This window comes from Corythoichthys intestinalis, chromosome 17 (genome assembly GCF_030265065.1).
Source record: "Corythoichthys intestinalis isolate RoL2023-P3 chromosome 17, ASM3026506v1, whole genome shotgun sequence".
NCBI lineage: Eukaryota > Metazoa > Chordata > Actinopteri > Syngnathiformes > Syngnathidae > Corythoichthys > Corythoichthys intestinalis.
This window is the reverse complement of record NC_080411.1, coordinates 7,333,628-7,352,173: the sequence shown is the minus strand read 5'-3', so window position 1 is coordinate 7,352,173 and position 18,546 is coordinate 7,333,628. Positions and strand designations below refer to the sequence as shown.

Below are 18,546 nucleotides of genomic sequence, written 5' to 3'. Positions count from 1 at the left end.
AAAACACACCATTTTGAAAACTTAAGATCTCATATGTCTCCTGAATAGTCTGGCCAATTTTGAAGACGATCCAACTATTTTCTTCAGCGACAAGGTCTCAAATGTAAATCGATAAAATTTCACATTTGATCCAAAATTTCCGGCTTCCTGTTGGGTTTGGAATATGGGTGCAAGAGACTTTTTGGAGCAGTTTTGCACAATGTATCGACTCGCCAAATTTCATCGTTCTACGTTGAAAAAACCTAATAGGAAAGGCCTTTTTGAAAATTTCAAGGGGGCGCCACTGAGCCATTTTGTTAAATTTTTTTGTAGATTATCAAAATTTACGCAAAGTTGAATGTATGTGCAAATTTTGGTGAGTTTTCGTGCATGTTCAAGCCTCCAAACGTAAACTCCAACTGTGAACCGAAAAAATTTCACATTCGATCCAAAATACCCGATTTCCTGTTGGATTTGGAATATGGGTGCAAGAGGCTTTTTTGAACAGTTAGGCATAAGGTATCTACTCCCCAAATTTCATTGCTCTACGTTGAAAACCTGAGAGGAGAGGCCTTTTTGAAAATTTTAAGGGTCAAGGGGGCGCCACTGAGCCATTTTTTGACATTTTTTCAAAACGACGCAAGATTATCGAAATTTACGCGAATCTGCACGTATGTGCAAATTTTGGTGACTTTTCGTGCATGTTCAGGCCTCCAAATTGGCCATTTTCATTTGCCATGAAGAAAGAAGAATAATAATAATAATAATAATAATAATAACTAGGCCTGCAAGCAGGACTAAACGGGCCCTCGCAATCTAGCGCAACTCGGACGTCACGCAACTCGGACTGTGTGCAGGTCAGGCTGGTGGCAGATCCTCCTCTCTAATTATCTCATTAGAACCTAACATGCTCGAAAGTCGCCTATTTACATTCCCACACCCAAGAGATAAAAACCCCTATTGGAGAGAGTACTACAAAAAAGGAGCCACTACTGAGCTGTGCAGCCAAGCCCTTATTCAAAACCCAAAATTAATCTTCTAACTCGGCCAATTCGACCAAGTGTGCCAAATACTGTGGCTCTATAAGCTGCCTGAGTCTCTGAAAAAAAATATTTCCTTTAAATGGCGAACAAAGGGTCGTCACGGCAACAGACAGAGACACGTGGACATGGGCCGTGAATAAGTATTTTAATAGGTCTTGAAACTACAATGACCAACCTGAAAAGAACTGAACATGTATTGGAAAAACGAGTGACTTTCTATCGCCACTAGTTGGCGCTGTAGGTTTGATGCAAATGACCCCTACAAGGCCCTTCAGGGTATGACTCTCAACAAGCACGGGAAGTTTGCCGCAGATATGTTGTATATCTGCCGAGTTATGACTGTTCAAAATTTTTGGAGAGAAAAATTATTGACAGTCATTTTCACTTTCCTGTTTGGACCCCTCCGCTTCAACGAAACTTCAATATTTTTCATCAGGCACCTGAAGACAGGTCTTAAGGCTTCCCTTATGCAGGTTTGAGGTCGATTAATTTTTTCCCTTGGAGGAGGAGTGTGTCACCGTAAAAAAAGGGCTTTTCCTGTTCCCACTAGGAGGCGCCAGGCACAAATGGTAAATTTTCAATCCAGTCGTGCTCAGGCTGGTATACCTCACACACATGGCAGATTTAAAATAGATTGAACGTTGTATGAGGGAGTTATCAGTCATTTTCCGAATTCGGTGTTTTGGCGAAAAAATGGCCGACTTTGGCACCCCGCCCAGGTCAGGCCCGTGAATGAAAACACACCATTTTGATAACTTAAGATTTCATATGCCTCATGAACAGTCTCGCCAATTTTGAGAATGATCAAACTAATTCCCTAGGTGCCAAGGTGTAAAATGTGCACACTGTAAATCGATAAAAAATTCACATTCAATCAAAAACACCCGATTTCCTGTTGGGTTTGGAATACGCATGCAAGAGACTTTTTGGAGCAGTTTTGTACAAGGTATTGACTCTCCGAATTTCATCCATCTACGTTGAAAAAACCTAAATGGAGAGGCCTTTTTGAAAATTTCAAGGGGGCGCCACTGAGCCATTTTGTTACATTTTTTCGTAACGTTGCAAGATTATTGAACGTTATGCAAAGCCGCATGTATGTCGAAATTTTTGTGAGTTTTCGTGCATGTTCAAGCCTCCAAATGTAAACTCCTACTGTTAACCGATAAAAATTTCACATTTGATCCAAAATACCCGATTTCCTGTTGGATTTGGAAAATGGGTGCAAGAGACTTTTTGGAGCAGTTTTGCACAAGGTATCAACTCCCCAAATTTCCTCACTCTATGTTGGAAAAACCCAATAGGAAAGGCCTTTTTTAAAACTTCTTTCTGTCGCCACTAGTTGGCACTGTAGAGTTGATGCAAATGACCCCTACACGAACCTTCAGGGTATGACTCTCAACAAACACGGGAAGTTTGGCGCAGATATGTTGTATATCTGCCGAGTTATGACTGTTCAAAGTTTTTGGCGAGACAAATTGTTGACGGTCATTTTCACTTCCAGTTTGTACCTCTCCGCTTCTACAAAACCTCAATATTTTTCATTAGGCACCTGAACACATGTCTTGAGGCTCCCCTGAAACAGGTTTGAGGTCAATAGATTTTTTTCCCTTGGAGGAGGAGCCTGTCTCGTAAATAAGGCCATTTCCTGTTCCCACTAGGGGGCGCCAAGCCTAATGGGTAAAATTTAAATGCAGTCGTGTTCAGGCTGGGATATCTCATATACTTGCTAGAAATGAAAAAGATTGAACGTTGTATCACGGAGTTTTTAATCATTTTCTGAATTTGGTGTTTTGCCCAAAAATGGCCAACTTTGGGACTACGCCCAGGCCAGACCCTTGGATGAAAACTCACCATTTTGAAAACTTAAGATCTCATATGTCTCCTGTATAGTCTGACCAATTTTGAAGACGATCCAACTATTTTCTTCAGCGACAAGGTCTCAAATGTAAATCGATAAAATTTCGCATTTGATCCAAAATTTCCGACTTCCTGTTGGATTTGGAATATAGGTGCAAGAGACTTTTTGGAGCAGTTTTACGCAATGTATCGACTCACCAAATTTCATCATTCTACGTTGAAAAAACCTAATAGGAAAGGCCTTTTTGAAAATTTCAAGGGGGCGCCACTGAGCGATTTTGTTAAATTTTTTTGTAGATTATCAAAATTTACGCAAAGTTGCGTGTATGTGCAAATTTTGGTGAGTTTTCGTGCATGTTCAGGCCTCCAAACGTAAACTCCAACTGTGAACCGAAAAAATTTCACATTTGATCCAAAATATCCGATTTCCTGTCGGATTTGGAATATGGGTGCAAGAGGCTTTTTTGAACAGTTAGGCATAAGGTATCTACTCCCCAAATTTCATCGCTCTACGTTGAAAACCTGAGAGGAGAGGCCTTTTTGAAAATTTTAAGGGTCAAGGGGGCGCCACTGAGCCATTTTTAAAAATTTTTTCAAAACGACGCAAGATTATCAAATTTTACGCGAATCTGCACGTATGTGCAAATTTTGGTGACTTTTCGTGCATGTTCAGGCCTCCAAATTGGCCATTTTCATTTGCCATGAAGAAAGAAGAATAATAATAATAATAATAACTAGGCCTGCAAGCAGGACTGAACGGGCCCTCGCAATCTAGCGCAACTCGGACGTCACGCAACTCGGACTGTGTGCAGGTCAGGGTGGTGGCAGATCCTCCTCTCTAATCATCTCATTAGAACCTAACATGCTCGAAAGTCGCCTATTTACATTCCCACACCCAAGAGATAAAAACCCCTATTGGAGAGAGTACTACAAAAAAGGAGCCACTACTGAGCTGTGCAGCCAAGCCCTTATTCAAAACCAAAATTAATCTTCTAACTCGGCCAATTCGACCAAGTGTGCCAACTATTGTGGCTCTATAAGCTCCCTGAGTCTCTGAAAAAAAATATTTCCTTTAAATGGCGAACAAAGGGTCGTCACGGCAACAGACAGAGACACGTGGACATGGGCCGTAAAAAAGTATTTTAATAGGTCTTGAAACTACAATGACCAACATGAAAAGAACTGGACATGTTTTGGAAAAACGAGTGACTTTCTATCGCCACTAGTTGGCGCTGTAGGGTTGATGCAAATGACCCCTACAAGGCCCTTCAGGGTATGACTCTCAACAAGCACGGGAAGTTTGGCGCAGATATCTTGTATATCTGCCGAGTTATGACTGTTCAAAGTTTTTGGAGAGAAAAATTGTTGACAGTCATTTTCACTTTCCTGTTTGGACCCCTCCGCTTCAACGAAACTTCAATATTTTTCATCAGGCACCTGAAGACAGGTCTTAAGGTTTCCCTTATGCAGGTTTGAGGTAGATTGATTTTTTCCCTTTAGAGGAGGAGTGGGTCCCGTAAAAAAGGGCATTTCCTGTTCCCACTAGGAGGCGCCAGGCACAAATGGTAAATTTTCAATCCAGTCCTGCTCAGGCTGGTATACCTCACACACATGCCAGATTTAAAATAGATTGAACGTTGTATGAGGGAGTTATCAGTCATTTTCCGAATTCGGTGTTTTGGCGAAAAAATGGAAGAATTTGGCGCCCCGCCCAGGTCAGGCCCGTGAATGAAAACACACCATTTTTATAACTTAAGATTTCATATGCCTCATGAACAGTCTCACCAATTTTGAGAATGATCAAACTAATTCCCTAGGTGCCAAGGTGTAAAATGTGCACACTGTAAATCGATAAAAAGTTCACATTCAATCCAAAATACCCGATTTCCTGTAGGATTTGGAATGTGTGTGCAAGAGACTTTTTGGAGCAGTTTTGCACAAAGTTTTGACTCTCCAAATTTCATCACTCTATGTTAGAAAAACCTAAATGGAGAGGCCTTTTTGAAAATTTCAAGGGGGCGCCACTGAGCCATTTTGTTACATGTTTTCGTAACGTTGCAAGATTATCGAACGTTATCCAAAGCCGCATGTATGTGCAAATTTTGGTGAGTTTTTATGCATATTCAAGCCTCCAAATGTAAACTCTTACTGTGAACCCATGAAAATTTCACATTCGATCCAAAATACCCGATTTCCTGTTGGATTTGGAATATGGGTGCAAGAGACTTTTTGGAGCAGTTTTGCATAAGGTATCTACTCCCCAAATTTCCTTGCTCTATGTTGAAAAAACCCAATAGGAAAGGCCTTTTTTAAAACTTCTTTCTGTCGCCACTAGTTGGCACTGTAGAGTTGATGCAAATGACCCCTACAAGAACCTTCAGGGTATGACTCTCAACAAACACGGAAAGTTTGGCGCAGATATGTTGCATATCTGCCGAGTTATGACTGTTCAAAATTTTTGGCGAGACAAATTGTTGACAGTCATTTTCACTTCCAGTTTGGACCTCTCCGCTTCAACGAAACCTCAATATTTTTCATCAGGGACCTGAACACATGTCTTGAGGCTCCCCTGAAACAGGTTTGAGGTCAATAGATTTTTTTCCCTTGGAGGAGGAGCCTGTCTCGTAAAGAAGGCCATTTCCTGTTCCCACTAGGGGGCGCCAGGCCTAATGGGTAATATTTCAATGCAGTCGTGTTCAGGCTGGGATATCTCATATACATGCTAGAAATGAAAAAGATTGAACGTTGTATCACGGAGTTTTTAATCATTTTCTGAATTTGGTATTTTGCCCAAAAATGGCCGACTTTGGGACCACGCCCAGGTCAGACCCTTGAGTGAAAACTCACCATTTTGAAAACTTAAAATCTCATATGTCTCCTGAATAGTCTGACCAATTTTGAAGACGATCCAACTATTTTCTTCAGCGACAAGGTCTCAAATGTAAATCGATAAAATTTCACATTTGATCCAAAATTTCCGGCTTCCTGTTGGGTTTGGAATATGGGTGCAAGAGACTTTTTGGAGCAGTTTTGCACAATGTATCGACTCGCCAAATTTCATTGTTCTACGCTGAAAAAACCTAATAGGAAAGGCCTTTTTGAAAATTTCAAGGGGGCGCCACTGAGCCATTTTGTTAAATTTTTTTGTAGATTATCAAAATTTACGCAAAGTTGCATGTATGTGCAAATTTTGGTGAGTTTTCGTGCATGTTCAGGCCTCCAAATGTAAACTCCAACTGTGAACCGATAAAAATTTCACATTTGATCCAAAATATCCGATTTCCTGTTGGATTTGGAATATGGGTGCAAGAGGCTTTTTTGAACAGTTAGGCATAAGGTATCTACTCCCCAAATTTCATTGCTCTACGTTGAAAACCTGAGAGGAGAGGCCTTTTTGAAAATTTTAAGGGTCAAGGGGGCGCCACTGAGCCATTTTTTGACATTTTTTCAAAACGACACAAGATTATCGAATTTTACGCAAAGCCGCACGTATGTGCAAATTTTGGTGACTTTTCGTGCATGTTCAGGCCTCCAAATTGGCCATTTTCATTTGCCCTGAAAAAAGAAGAATAATAACTAGGCCTGCAAGCAGGACTGAACGGGCCCTCGCAATCTAGCGCAACTCGGACGTCACGCAAGTCGGACTGTGTGCAGGTCAGGGTGGTGGCAGATCCTCCTCTCTAATCATCTCATTAGAACCTAACATGCTCGAAAGTCGCCTAATTACATTCCCACACCCAAGAGATAAAAACCCCTATTGGAGAGAGTACTACAAAAAAGGAGCCACTACTGAGCTGTGCAGCCAAGCCCTTATTCAAAACCAAAATTAATCTTCTAACTTGGCCAATTCGACCAAGTGTGCCAAATATTGTGGCTCTATAAGCTGCCTGAGTCTCTGAAAAAAAATATTTCCTTTAAATGGCGAACAAAGGGTCGTCACGGCAACAGACAGAGACACGTGGACATGGGCCGTAAAAAAGTATTTTAATAGGTCTTGAAACTACAATGACCAACATGAAAAGAACTGGACATGTTTTGGAAAAACGAGTGACTTCCTATCGCCACTAGTTGGCGCTGTAGGGTTGATGCAAATGACCCCTACAAGTTCCTTCAGGGTATGACTCTCAACAAGCACGGGAAGTTTGGCGCAGATATGTTCTATATCTGCCGAGTTATGATTGTTCAAAGTTTTTGGAGAGAAAAATTGTTGACAGTCATTTTCACTTTCCTGTTTGGACCCCTCCGCTTCAACGAAACTTCAATATTTTTCATCAGGCACCTGAAGACAGGTCTTAAGGCTTCCCTTATGCAGGTTTGAGGTAGATTGGTTTTTTCCCTTTAGAGGAGGAGTGTGTCCCGTAAAAAAGAGCATTTCCTGTTTCCACTAGGAGGCGCCAGGCACAAATGGTAAATTTTCAATCCAGTCCTGCTCAGGCTGGTATACCTCACACACATGCCAGATTTAAAATAGATTTAACATTGTATGAGGGTGTTATCAGTCATTTTCCGAATTTGGTGTTTTGGCGAAAAAATGGAAGAATTTGGCGCCCCGCCCAGGTCAGGCCCGTGAATGAAAACACACCATTTTTATAACTTAAGATTTCATATGCCTCATGAACAGTCTCGCCAATTTTGAGAATGATCAAACTAATTCCCTAGGTGCCAAGGTGTAAAATGTGCACACTGTAAATCGATAAAAAGTTCACATTCAATCCAAAATACCCGATTTCCTGTAGGATTTGGAATGTGTGTGCAAGAGACTTTTTGGAGCAGTTTTGCACAAAGTTTTGACTCTCCAAATTTCATCACTCTATGTTAGAAAAACCTAAATGGAGAGGCCTTTTTGAAAATTTCAAGGGGGCGCCACTGAGCCATTTTCTTAAATTGTTTCGTAACGTTGCAAGATTATCGAACGTTATCCAAAGCCGCATGTATGTGCAAATTTTGGTGAGTTTTTATGCATATTCAAGCCTCCAAATGTAAACTCTTACTGTGAACCCATGAAAATTTCACATTCGATCCAAAATACCCGATTTCCTGTTGGATCTGGAATATGGGTGCAAGAGACTTTTTGGAGCAGTTTTGCATAAGGTATCTACTCCCCAAATTTCCTTGCTCTATGTTGAAAAAACCCAATAGGAAAGGCCTTTTTTAAAACTTCTTTTTGTCGCCACTAGTTGGCACTATAGAGTTGATGCAAATGACCCCTACAAGAACCTTCAGGGTAGGACTCTCAACAAACACGGGAAGTTTGGCGCAGATATGTTGTATATCTGCCGAGTTATGACTGTTCAAAGCTTTTGGCGAGACAAATTGTTGACGGTCATTTTCACTTCCAGTTTGGACCTCTCCGCTTCAACGAAACCTCAATATTTTTCATTAGGAACCTGAACACATGTCTTGGGGCTCCCCTGAAACAGGTTTGAGGTCAATAGATTTTTTTCCCTTGGAGGAGGAGCCTGTCTCGTAAAGAAGGCCATTTCCTGTTCCCACTAGGGGGCGCCAGGCCTAATGGTAATATTTCAATGCAGTCATGTTCAGGCTGGGATATCTCATATACTTGCTAGAATTGAAAAAGATTGAACTTTGTATCACAGAGTTTTTAATCATTTTCTGAATTTGGTTTTTTGCCCAAAAATGGCCAAATTTGGGACCACGCCCAAGCCAGACCCTTGGATGAAAACTCACCATTTTGAAAACTTAAGATCTCATATGTGTCCTGAACAGTCTGACCAATTTTGAAGATGATCCAACTATTCCCCTCGGCGAAAAGGTCTCAAATGTAAATCGATAAAATTTCACATTTGATCCAAAATTTCCGACTTCCTGTTGGATTTGGAATATAGGTGCAAGAGACTTTTTGGAGCAGTTTTACACAATGTATCGACTCACCAAATTTCATTGTTCTACGTTGAAAAAACCTAATAGGAGAGGCCTTTTTGAAAATTTCAAGGGGGCGCCACTGAGCCATTTTGTTAAATTTTTTTGTAGATTATCAAAATTTACGCAAAGTTGAATGTATGTGCAAATTTTGGTGAGTTTTCGTGCATGTTCAAGCCTCCAAACGTAAACTCCAACTGTGAACCGAAAAAATTTCACATTCGATCCAAAATACCCGATTTCCTGTTGGATTTGGAATATGGGTGCAAGAGGCTTTTTTGAACAGTTAGGCATAAGGTATCTACTCCCCAAATTTCATTGCTCTACGTTGAAAACCTGAGAGGAGAGGCCTTTTTGAAAATTTTAAGGGTCCAGGGGGCGCCACTGAGCCATTTTTTGACATTTTTTCAAAACGACACAAGATTATCGAAATTTACGCGAAGCCGCACGTATGTGCAAATTTTGGTGACTTTTCGTGTATGTTCAGGCCTCCAAATTGGCCATTTTCATTTGCCCTGAAAAAAGAAGAATAATAATAATAATAATAATAATCCTTTGCAAAACAATAGGGCCTTCGCACGTCTAGTGCTCGGGCCCTAATAATAATAATAATAATCCTTTGCAAAACAATAGGGCCTTCGCACGCTCAGTGCTCGGGCCCTAATAATAATAATAATCCTTTGCATTACAATAGGGCCTTCGCACGCCTAGTGCTCGGGCCCTAATAATAATAATAATAATAATAATAATAATCCTTTGCATTACAATAGGGCCTTCGCACGCCTAGTGCTCGGGCCCTAATAATAATAACTAGGCCTGCAAGCAGGACTGAACGGGCCCTCGCAATCTAGCGCAACTCGGACGTCATGCAACTCGGACAGTGTGCAGGTCAGGGTGGTGGCAGATCGTCCTCTCTAATCATCTCATTAGAACCTAACATGCGCGAAAGTTGCCTCTTTACATTCACACACCTAAGAGATAAAAACCCCTATTGGACAGAGGACTACAAAAAAGGAGCGAATAAAGGGTCATCACAGCAACAGACAGAGACATGTGGACATGGGCCGTAAAATAAGTATTTTAAAAGGTCTTGAAACTACAATGACCAACCTGAAAAGAACTGGACATATATTTAAAAAAATGAGTGACTTTCTATTGCCACTAGTTGGCGCTGTAGGGTTGATGCAAATGACCCCTACAGGACCCTTCAGACTATGACTCAACAAGCACGATATGTTTGGCGCAGATATGTTGTAGAAGTTATGACTGTTCAAAACTTGTGGTGAGACGAAATGGCTTCAGTCATTTTTACTTCTCCTGTTGGACCCTTCTGCTTCAACCAAACCTCAGTATTTTTCATCAGGCACCTGAACACATGTCTTCAGGCTCCCCTGATGCAGGTTTGAGGTGAATAGATTTTTTTTTCCTTGGAGGAGGAGCCTGTTTCGTAAAAAAGGCATTTCCTGTTCCCACTAGGGGGCGCTAGGCCTAATGAGTAATATTTCAATGCACTCGTGTTCAGGGTGGGATCCCGCACATACATGCCAGATATGAAAAAGATTGAACGTTGTTTCAAGGAGCTATTAGTCCTTTACTGAATTTGTCATTTTGCCGAAAAAATGGCCGACTTTGGCACCACGCCCAGGTCAGACCCATGAATGAAAACACACCATTTTGAAAAGTTTAGATTTCATAGGTCTCCTGAATTGTCTAACCAATTTTGAAGATGATCCAATTGATTCCCTCTGTGACAAGGTCTCAAATGTGCACCCTGTTAATTGATAAAAATTTCACATTCGATCCAAAATACCCGATTTCCTGTTGGGTTTGGAATATGGGTGCAAGAGACTTTTTGGAGCAGTTTTGCACAAGGTATCGACTCCCCAAATTTCATTGCTCTACATTAAAAAAACCTAATAGGAAACGCCTTTTTGAAAAATTCAAGGGGGCGCCACTGAGCCATTTTGTTACATTTTTTTGTAACGTTGCAAGATTATCGAAATCCACACAAAGCCGCATGTATGTGCAAAATTTGGTGAGTTTTCGTGCATGTCCAGGCCTCCAAATGTAAACTGTACTAGAAATGGACAGAAATTTCACATTTGATCCAAAATACCCGATTTTCTGTTGGATTTGGAATATGGGTGCAAGAGGCTTTTTTGAGCAGTTAGGCATAAGGTATCTACTCCCCAAATTTCATTGCTCTACGTTGAAAAAACCCAACAGGAAAGGCCTTTTTTAAAACTTCTTTCTGTCGCCACTAGTTGGCACTGTAGAGTTGATGCAAATGACCCCTACAAGAACCTTCAGGGTATGACTCTCAACAAACACGGAAAGTTTGGCGCAGATATGTTGCATATCTGCCGAGTTATGACTGTTCAAAGTTTTTGGCGAGACAAATTGTTGACGGTCATTTTCACTTCCAGTTTGGACCTCTCCGCTTCAACGAAACCTCAATATTTTTCATCAGGCACCTGAACACATGTCTTGAGGCTCCCCTGAAACAGGTTTGAGGTCAATAGATTTTTTTCCCTTGGAGGAGGAGCCTGTCTCGTAAAGAAGGCCATTTCCTGTTTCCACTAGGGGCGCCAGGCCTAATGGGTAATATTTCAATGCAGTCGTGTTCAGGCTGGGATATCTCATAAACATGCTAAAAATGAAAAAGATTGAACGTTGGATCACGGAGTTTTTAATCATTTTCTGAATTTGGTATTTTGCCTAAAAATGGCCGACTTTGGGACCACGCCCAGGCCAGACCCTTGAATGAAAACACACCATTTTGAAAACTTAAGATCTCATAGGTCTCCTGAATAGTCTGACCAATTTTGAAGACGATCCAACTTTATCCTTCAGCGACAAGGTCTCAAATGTAAATCGATAAAATTTCGCATTTGACCCAAAATTTCCAGCTTCCTGTTGGGTTTGGAATATGGGTGCAAGAGACTTTTTGGAGCAGTTTTGTACAATGTATCGACTCACTAAATTTCATTGTTCTACGTTGAAAAAACCTAATAGGAGAGGCCTTTTTGAAAATTTCAAGGGGGCGCCACTGAGCCATTTTGTTAAATTTTTTTGTAGATTATCAAAATTTACGCAAAGTTGAATGTATGTGCAAATTTTGGTGAGTTTTCGTGCATGTTCAAGCCTCCAAACGTAAACTCCAACTGTGAACCGAAAAAATTTCACATTCGATCCAAAATACCCGATTTCCTGTTGGATTTGGAATATGGGTGCAAGAGGCTTTTTTGAACAGTTAGGCATAAGGTATCTACTCCCCAAATTTCATTGCTCTACGTTGAAAACCTGAGAGGAGAGGCCTTTTTGAAAATTTTAAGGGTCAAGGGGGCGCCACTGAGCCATTTTTTGACATTTTTTCAAAACGACGCAAGATTATCGAAATTTACGCGAATCTGCACGTATGTGCAAATTTTGGTGACTTTTCGTGCATGTTCAGGCCTCCAAATTGGCCATTTTCATTTGCCATGAAGAAAGAAGAATAATAATAATAATAATAATAATAATCCTTTGCATTACAATAGGGCCTTCGCACGTCTAGTGCTCGGGCCCTAATAATAATAATAATCCTTTGCATTACAATAGGGCCTTCGCACGTCTAGTGCTCGGGCCCTAATAATAATAATAATAATAATAATAATCCTTTGCATTACAATAGGGCCTTCGCACGTCTAGTGCTCGGGCCCTAATAATAATAATAATAATAATAATCCTTTGCATTACAATAGGGCCTTCGCACGCCTAGTGCTCGGGCCCTAATAATAATAATAATAATAATAATAATCCTTTGCATTACAATAGGGCCTTCGCACGTCTAGTGCTCGGGCCCTAAATATGTGTTTTGTTTTTGGCGAACTTTTTCATAGTGCTAATCTGTTTAGCTACTCACACATGGAAAAATACAATTGTACAACGTTTTAAATGTATTCATTTTGTATATTCCACTAACCACGATTTGAGAGCTCAATAAATTGAAGAAAAGAACGCCTTATGTTTGGAGTATTTGTTTAGGGTTTGCTGGGTCACTTTCACACACAGCAACAAACGGGAGGGGGTGAGCGCTGCCGCCACGCTGGCTGCATTTTTGACACATGAAAAATGGCGAATACCGTACTACGGTCTGACGGAAAATTTTATTGGTTTTGAAACCGTGACGTTTTCACACCACGGTAAACCGTGAAACCGGTAACCGGCACATGTCTACAATGGTCCCTATTAACCGTGAAAAACGAGGGATCACGGTTCTAAAATAAAGGTGAAACAAGTCTTACAGGCAACTCTGATGTCGCACGCCAGGGCCATTTCCAAGCCTCCTCCTAAGGCAGCGCCATCCAGTGCAGCTATGGTTGGCATTGGTAGGTTACCTATTAGTGAAAATACTTTTCAGTCAAAGTACAGGTAAAAGTATTGATCATTTCAGGGAATTAAGTCACTATCTGTAACCAGAGGTGGGTAGTAGCGCATTAGATTTACTCCCTTACATTTCCATTTATTGTCCCCTCATCCCTTCAACAGCGGCACAACCTCAATTAGGTGGGTCGCCCGCCCCGCGGCATTTCCACTTTTCTGCAGGACTATCACACGCATGACTGGGTGCAATAAGACACACTCAGAGAGATTACTGTCGGTAGGTAATAGAGAGAGTCTGTGCCAGGAATCGTGATCAGGTAGCATAGAATTGGATGTCAACATATCCACACTAACATTTTTCCTACTCCTTGGTGGTGGATAATCTCCTGATAAATTCTAAATCCTTGAAAAAAAATGTAAATCTTGAAACAGTAGACAGACATATTGAATACCATCTATACCCTGAAAAGAAAAACACAAAAATGTTTACCCAAGTCAGTGATGAGTGCTCTTGCTTTAGAGACAAATGGTCCTACTTCACTTTGCTGCATCTTGGCCCTCTCTTTAAGGTCTGCTCCTGCACACAGGACAATACATTTTCATTTCTTTTTGAAACATATGGTAAACTCACTTTTTAAATTTTTACTGTTTCGCATAGTTTCCCTCATTTAATATCATCAAACAAATGTCACTATTTAAATAGTGATCACCCAAGTAAACACAAAACAACATCAAACAAAGCAGTCTTGGATGCCTCCCAGAGTTCATCAACATTCTCGGGTTTCGTCTTCCATGCTTCCTCTTTCATCCTGTTCATGTCTGGTGCCTGGGCTGGCCAGTCCTGGAGGATCTTGATCTTCTTTGCCTTGAGGAACTTTGAGGTAAAGATTGAAGTATGCGATGGGAAACCATCCTGCTGCAGAATTTGTCCCTTTTTATGGTTATGAATGTAAGAGGCAGCTAAGATTTGTTGATATTTCAGACTATCTATGTTGCCTTCCACCCTCCAGATCTCTCACACCACCCCATACTGGATGTAACCCCAGACCATGATTTTGCCACCACCAAACTTCACTGTTTTTTGAGTGAATCTCGGATCCATGCGGGCTCCAGTAGGTCTCCTGCAATATTTGCTGCGACTGTGGTGTAATTCACTGAAAGATTGATCTGAAAAATCCACCTTTTGCCACAAAACAGATTTTAAGCTTTCCAATGATGTTTCACACATGCATATAGGACAATTTTGAAAATTGGCCAAATTGGGGGTCTCAGAGCAGAACTTCAAGTCACCTGAGTGTTTTCCGCCATAAAAATTAGGGGTGTGACGACACACACAATTCACGGTTCAGTACGTACCTCGGTACTGGGGTCACGTTTTGGTGCGGGTTCAGTATAACCAGAAAAACAAAAAGGCTTTTTTCTCACATCTTTTGAAAGTTAAAGTTTGTATACCATTACATCTTATATAGGTGAAATTTTTAAAAATGTAAAAAGTGTGACCTATTTTCTTTGGAATGAAAAAGTTCAATTCAATCAGTTAATATAAACATATTTGAAGTAAAAGACATTATAGAATGGATCATGTAATAACGTGTAGAAGATAAAACGTTCCATCAGTTACTTTGCCGAGTAACTAATTACTCTTACGTTGAGGTAACCGAGTTACTAACTCAATTACTTTTTCGGAGGAGTAATTTGTCACTGTAGCTAATTACTTTTTTCAAGTAAGATTAACAACACTCCTTATTACTTAGTCATCCTTCTCACAACCGCTGCAAACAGAAATGTCGTTTAATCCATCTGCAGGCAACCGGGAGATTGATTTTTTTATTGATTGCTGATTTTACAACACTGTGCTGGTGTGCACTGATCCTCATGGGAAATGCAGTCTTCGTTAAGGCAAAAAACTACCACTTATGTCCACCGGCCTTGCTAAAATCGGACAAAACTGAAAAGCTACAGTGTTGCTTTACACAGTGAAAGAAAAACTTAAAAGAAAATTATGAGGCCCCTGCCAAAAAAAAAAAAAAAAACATTATAAACTTACCAGCACAAAAGATTCCTGGAACTAAACTGCATATAATTACACTGCGTACTTTGTTATTCTTTTTTATATCCCCCACAGCCTCAGACATCTGAAAAAAACAAACACACGTTGTGAAAATATGAATCAAGCAGAGTGATCAAAAAGTAATTTTCCTTTTTAAAAATTCTTAAAACCTTTTTTATTAAAAGTATGTCATGGCATAGCAACAATAGGGTGACAACAGCTGAGAACCAGTGGTTTGAAAGGTACTGAGCTCAATTGAAAGTGGCAACAAAATTTTGCGGTGCTAATTACCAACTAATATTTCAACAGTTTTGTGCTTCCAATAGCCAAACAACTGCCTAAAAATAAGACATGGGAGCATTTTTTTAAGCAGCAGATCGGAAACAAATAGTTAAGCAACAATACACATACTCAATAAGTCTGTTCGAAAAAAAAAAAAAAAAAAAAACGGTCACGCAATTCACGTATCGATTCAAACTCGGTCTGCACTCATTTATTTAAAAAAAAAAAAAAAATTGTTTAAGGCATATGCGATCAGTTTGAAAGGTGTACAAATTTACTAACATTTGATGAATACAAAAGGCAAATTACAAAGTACGTACCATTTTCACCAGATTTTTGCTTATAGCATTTTTGGCTTTCGGTCGGTTGATCCCAACAACCACTATACCTGAAACACAAAATTACGACAGGTTTGAGTAAGAAAATACCAACTCTACACATTTAAAAGAATATCTTAATAAAACTGTAAACACAGATAAAAGAAATAGCACTTAAATTTAAAAATTCGGGTAACCGGACTCCATTGTAAAACCTTTTAGAAGTGGGTCACGAGATGTCCTAGTTTTGTATCACTGTAGTTTACCTTCTTTTATTGTTATTTTCTTTTTAGTTTTGTTTAATCTGTTGTTGTATTGTATGGTTGTGGCTTGGACCTCGAGTCTGTTAAAAAAAAATCTATCTATCTATCATTTAAGCTAACAGACTTTTGCTATGCACGTTAGCCAATAGCAACAATTGGCTAACATGCATAGCAAATGTCCGCTAGCTTAAATGCTACATATTACTAATGTTTACCAGATTGTTTCTAGTGCACACCAGAAACTACAGTGGGGCAAATAAGTATTTAGTCAACCACTAATTGTGCAACTTCTCCCACTTGAAAATATTAGAGAGGCCTGTAATTGTCAACATGGCTAAACCTCAACTATGAGAGACAGAGTGGGGGAAAAAAACTGAAAACCACCTTGTTTGATTTTTAAGTAATTTATTTGCAAATTATGGTGGAAAATAAGTATTTGATCAATACCAAAAGTTTCATCTCAATACTTTGTTATGTACCCTTTGCTGGCAATAGCGGAGGCCAAATGTTTTCTGTAACTCTTCACAAGCTTTTCACACACTGTTGCTGGCATTTTGGCCCATTCCTCCATGCAGATCTCCTCTAGAGCAGTGATGTTTAGGGGCTGTCGTTGGGCAACACGGACTTTCGACTCCCTCCGCAGATTTTCTATGGGGTTGAGATATGGAGATCCACCGTGATTTGCAAATTAATTCTTTAAAAATCAAACAATGTGATTTTCAGGTTTTTTCCCCCACATTCTGTCTCTCATGGTTGAGGTTTACCCATGTTGACAATTACAGGCCTCTCTAATATTTTCAAGTGGGAGAACTTGCACAATTAGTGGTTGACTAAATACTTATTTGCCCCACTGTATCTGGTGCAAAAAAAGTTTACAATTGCACATTTAAAAAAAGTATTAAAAGCAAAAATAATAAAAATGCCAAAAACACACAAACACCCATGCACACACACACACACACACACACACACACACACACACACGGCTCAGTTAAATTATACAGTTTTAAATCTAGCAGGACAGATGTTAATTTTTCTATTAAATCCAAATCTGAATACATTGAACAGAACAACAACAACAACAACAAAAAAAAAAACAACCAAAAAAAAAAAAAAATTGGAGGGGGGGGGATTGGGCGCTAATTCGCGGTTTTTAACTTATCGCGGCGGGTTCTGGTCCCCATTAACCGCGAAAAACGAGGGATCACTGTACAATACACACAGCCCAAAAAAGTTGAGCATTTTTACTACTTCAGGGAAAATATATCTTAATTTATACTGGGGACACAAATGGCACCCTATAAAAAATTAACCACATCAGATTATTTGATATAAACTAACATCTTCGATTTTACTCATTGGCTGCCATTGACGGCAACAAACGTTCAATTGGATACTTAAGGTTACTGACATTAAAAGTACTTTAACTTTTATATTACCAATATTTTGCAAAGTGTCTTGTTTCTCCCATTTTTTTCCAATGAGATAATTGTACTTGTACGGAAGCATCGCTTTCAGGTAATGTATTTTAGTCCAAAAGAACGACGCACCTTTCCACTCAGTGCAGGATGCGAGCAGCCAACCACTATGGAAACGGTAGGCGGAACTTCATGTATGCTGCCGTTTATGCGACTGACTACCGGGTTTTTGCGTCCTATCGCGTAGTTCAAAATAACAACTGCCTTAATAACACAAATCATTCATGAAACCAACTTACCGTAGTCTTCTCCGTCAAGATATCTCAAGACTAAATCGTCCTTTGCTTCCGAGCTGTACCGTCGTGCCACTGCGCCAAAGCCGAGCGGCGGAAAATTTGACTTAGCGAAGCATACATACCGTCGTGAAGCAAAGTAAGACGAGCCTAGTTTGCACGCATTATTACTGTCAGTAAACTGCAAACTACATGCTTGCAAAAGCGCCCTGCGTCCAACCAGGGCCGCCATACTTGCAAGAGTACCGTGTGACTTTGAACTCTGACCTGAATTACGTCATGGAACCACGTGACCGCTACAATCCGAGTTTGGGGAATCGAAACGTAAAATATTTCAATTTTATTTTTTAATTTAAATTTATTTTTTGATTAAGTTCCTGAAAACGTTAAAAAATAACACAGTTAAACCACACTGAAAAAAATAAAAATAAATAAATAAATAAAAATATAAAAAAGTTTTATGCGCGTTGGCCACCTGACAGCACAATCAACAATCCAGTCATTAATGAAAAAGTTAACTTTGAGGTTTAGACAGCGCAATTATTTTCTTTTTTACCTATCATTTATCAGGCTATTATACCTGTGTTTATTAATAAAAAAGAAAAAGATCTGACGTCCACACACGAGGACATTAACATTCGGTATACATGTGTAGCCTAGCTTGCCTACACGTCCCAAAATTTGATGTCCACATATGTGAACTCCAGGTTATTTTTTGAATTTAGTAATATTGTTCTCATAAATATACATTACAAACTAAATGCTTATAACAACATTAATACAGTTTTTTTAAGTCATG

General features: G+C 39.8%; 1 protein-coding gene across 7 annotated transcripts in view; it reads right to left on the bottom strand.

The window, feature by feature from the left end:
• auh (AU RNA binding protein/enoyl-CoA hydratase) overlaps nucleotides 1-18,023 on the bottom strand; it is a 62,109-nt gene extending 44,086 nt beyond the window's left edge. For 6 of the 7 annotated variants that reach the window (XM_057818380.1, XM_057818382.1, XM_057818385.1 and 3 more), the window contains exons 1-5: nucleotides 17,754-18,021; nucleotides 15,777-15,844; nucleotides 15,172-15,259; nucleotides 13,615-13,701; nucleotides 13,046-13,138 (exon numbers count right to left, since the gene is read on the bottom strand). In XM_057818380.1, the coding sequence (XP_057674363.1) occupies nucleotides 13,046-13,138; nucleotides 13,615-13,701; nucleotides 15,172-15,259; nucleotides 15,777-15,844; nucleotides 17,754-17,979 (562 nt within the window). In that variant the 5' untranslated portion in view covers nucleotides 17,980-18,021. Of the gene's footprint in view, nucleotides 1-13,045; nucleotides 13,139-13,614; nucleotides 13,702-15,171; nucleotides 15,260-15,776; nucleotides 15,845-17,753 lie in introns of all 7 variants that reach the window. The other variant, XM_057818387.1, reaches the window with a different exon arrangement.
• Between the last annotated feature and the right edge of the window lie 523 nt (nucleotides 18,024-18,546).